At 64.5% G+C, this 2,781-nt stretch overlaps 1 protein-coding gene across 1 annotated transcript; it reads left to right on the top strand.

Annotated features, from left to right (window-relative positions):
- Positions 1–787: 787 nt before the first annotated feature.
- On the top strand, positions 788–2,367 carry HOXB13 (homeobox B13). Its single transcript, XM_013130887.2, has 2 exons — positions 788–1,403; positions 2,102–2,367. The coding sequence occupies exons 1-2, from the start codon at positions 788–790 to the stop codon at positions 2,365–2,367; spliced, it is 882 nt and encodes a 293-aa protein (XP_012986341.2).
- The last annotated feature ends 414 nt before the right edge of the window (positions 2,368–2,781 follow it).

The following is a 2,781-nucleotide window of genomic DNA, read 5'->3' as shown; positions in this document are numbered from 1 at the left end:
ACCCCCTTTCCCATCTCTCCTTGTTTTAGGACCCTGCCTTGTCCCTCTACCCAGGGATTCAGGTTTCAACCTTTGCAGATGAAAGTGGGGCTGCGCGACGATGAGTGTGGGATAAAGCCCCCAAGCAGGGGCAGAGAGTGGGGGGGGTGAAAGAAAGGCCGAGAGGGGGGTGGTCCAAGGGCTTGACCGGGATTTTTCCGAGGGCAGAAGCCCCCGGAGCAGCGTGAGAAGAGGGGGCCACACCAGATAGAAAAGAAGGAAAGAAAGCAAAGAAAGGGGGGGTTGAATCTGAGCCCGGATTCTTCCACTGGGGCCTCCTCCTCCGCGCAGTTCATAACCCCCCGTCTCCTTCCCCTCCTTCCCCTCGCATCCCCCCACCTCTGCCCCCTATTTTTGGGGGGGGGGGCAAGATGTCGTTCACGCCCTCGGATGCAGCTCAAGAGCCGCCTCCCGTGTTCCCGCCTGTCACGTGCTGGGGGGGGGGAGCTCTTCTCCTCCTCCCATCGCAATAAAAGTATTTTCGCAATTTCTGCAGCCAGGGTTTATTGGGGCTGAAGGGTTTTTTTTGGGGGGGGGGGTTGGGTTTTCTTCCCTCCTTCCCCGTCCTTTTCCCCCCTCGCGGCAGCCAATGAGGCAGCCCTGCACCGTTGCGTCAGGGCAGCCCGGCGGGGAAAGGCAGCTCTCGGCAGCTCGCAGCCTTTTAAAAAGATCCGGGGACCCCCCTCGGGCAGTGCCCGGGTGCTGCCGAACCGGCTCTCCCCATGCCCCGGCCCCCGCGCCGCCCCCCATGCAGCCCCCGGAGCCCCGCGACCCCCCGGGCCTCGAGGGGCTCCTGGCAGCCGGCGGCTTCGCAGGCGGCCAGGGCAGGGGGTTGCTGCCACCTCCCGCCCCGGCCCTCGGTGGCCCCTCGCCCCCCGCCGGGATGAACCCCGGGTACCCGGCGGAGGGCCCGGCCGAGCCGCCCAAGCCGTGCCCCGCCGCCGCCCCTCCGCCGCCCGCCCCGCCGGGCCCTGCCGCCGCCGCTCCGCTGCCCTACGGATACTTCGGCAGTGGGTATTACTCCTGCCGCGTCGCCCGCAGTGCGCTCAAGGCCGGCCCGGCCCAGGCCCCCTTCCCCGGCGAGAAATACCTGGAACCCCCCGCGGGGGCAGAGGACTTCCAGAGCCGCCCCGCTGAGTTCGCCTTCTACCCCGGCTACGGGGCCCCGTACCAGCCCGTCGCCGGTTACCTGGACGTGTCGGTGGTCCCCGGTTTGGGCGGCCCGGGGGACGCCCGGCATGAGACTCTGCTGCCCGTGGACGGTTACCATCAGCCGTGGGCTCTGGGCGGCGGCTGGAGCAGCCAAATGTACTGCCCCAAAGAGCAGGGGCAGGCCGGGTACCTCCTGAAATCCGCCTTTGCAGGTAACGACCCTGTGCGGGGGCTGGGAGGGGGGTGCAGAACCATCGTGTGGGGGGTTATTGGAACCAAGGCTTTAAATAACCTTCTGGGGAGCTGCTCTTGCCGCCCGGTAACACTTACGAAGGAACCCAAATTAGGGTTCAGAAAATAACCATTTAGATTAACGCTGCCCTTTGCAGCTCGTCACCTTCCGAGCAGGGAGGCAGATGGTGATACTATCCGGGTGGAGACAGTGATACTATCCGGGTGCAGATGGTGATACTATCCGGCTCCAGACACGATCCCAGCCGCTGAGGGCCAGGGCAGACCTCGGAATGGGGCTGCTTTAGAGGGGGTAAGGGGTGTGCATAGCGTGCAGGGCCACGATCGGGGGGACCACCACCACGGCTCTGCTCTGCTGGAACCGCGGGGGTTACGCGGGTGTTACGCGGGTCTCGCCCACCTCAGTATTTTACCAATACCTGGATTTTTTCCACGAAAAGTAAATAAATAAATTCCGGGAGGAAAAGCAATCTTTAAGCACCAATAGGGATAATTTAACTTGAATATAACTCCTGTCGGGAGGCTGGAGGGAGGAAAAGGGGCAGGGAGAGGGGATGCTGCTTGCAGGGAAAAGTGGTGGGAGGTGGGTGGGTGCGGGAGGGGTGCTGGGTGCGCGGGACCCCTCGACCCGCTCAGCCCCATCTCTCCCCACGCTCAGACTCCGCCGGGCAGCTGCCCCCCGACGGCTGCTCCTTCCGCCGGGGCCGCAAGAAGAGGGTCCCGTACAGCAAAGTGCAGCTGCGGGAGCTGGAGAAGGAGTACGCGAGCAGCAAGTTCATCACCCGCGACAAGAGGAGGAAGATCTCGGCCGCCACCAACCTCACGGAGCGGCAGATCACCATCTGGTTCCAGAACAGGCGGGTGAAAGAGAAAAAGGTCGTCGCCAAAATCAAAAGCAGCAGCAGCAGCAGCAGCACCCCGTGAGGACGCGGCCACCGCAAGCGCCGAAGGGGTCCCCGTCTGCCCCCCAACCGGGGCTCCAGCACCGTCACTGGCTGGAGCGAGGAGGGCCGGGGAGGGCTGAGCCGTCCCCGCCGCCCGGGCAGCGCTGAGCGCTGGGCACCGCTCCCCCTGCTCCCGGGGGGGCTGGTGGGGACCCCCGAATGTGGGGCGCCTGCGGAAGGCGCCCCATCCCCGCCCGCTTTGCACGCAGAGGACCCTGTACAGTTTGCTCTTGCCTTACAACGCCGCTGCCACGTCGTGTTCCGTCCCTCTGACGCCGCTTTGGTTTGAACAGCACCCTCGGAAATCAAAACCAGAAAGAAAGAAAAGGAAAAACTGGCCTAATTGCATGAATTAACCCCAAAACGCAACTCCCGGCTCGCCTGCGTGCGACGG

Source organism: Melopsittacus undulatus, chromosome 17 (assembly GCF_012275295.1).
Source record: "Melopsittacus undulatus isolate bMelUnd1 chromosome 17, bMelUnd1.mat.Z, whole genome shotgun sequence".
Lineage (NCBI taxonomy): Eukaryota > Metazoa > Chordata > Aves > Psittaciformes > Psittaculidae > Melopsittacus > Melopsittacus undulatus.
Note: the sequence above shows the minus strand (reverse complement) of the source record. Positions and strands in the feature narration are given on the sequence as shown.

Excerpts from the sequence above, each read along its gene's own strand:
- HOXB13 (XM_013130887.2), top strand. The coding sequence starts at position 788 with ATGCAGCCCCCGGAGCCCCGCGACCCCCCGGGCCTCGAGGGGCTCCTG. Across the intron at positions 1,404-2,101 it reads CCTGAAATCCGCCTTTGCAG|ACTCCGCCGGGCAGCTGCCC; the intron begins GTAACGACCCTG and ends CCCCACGCTCAG.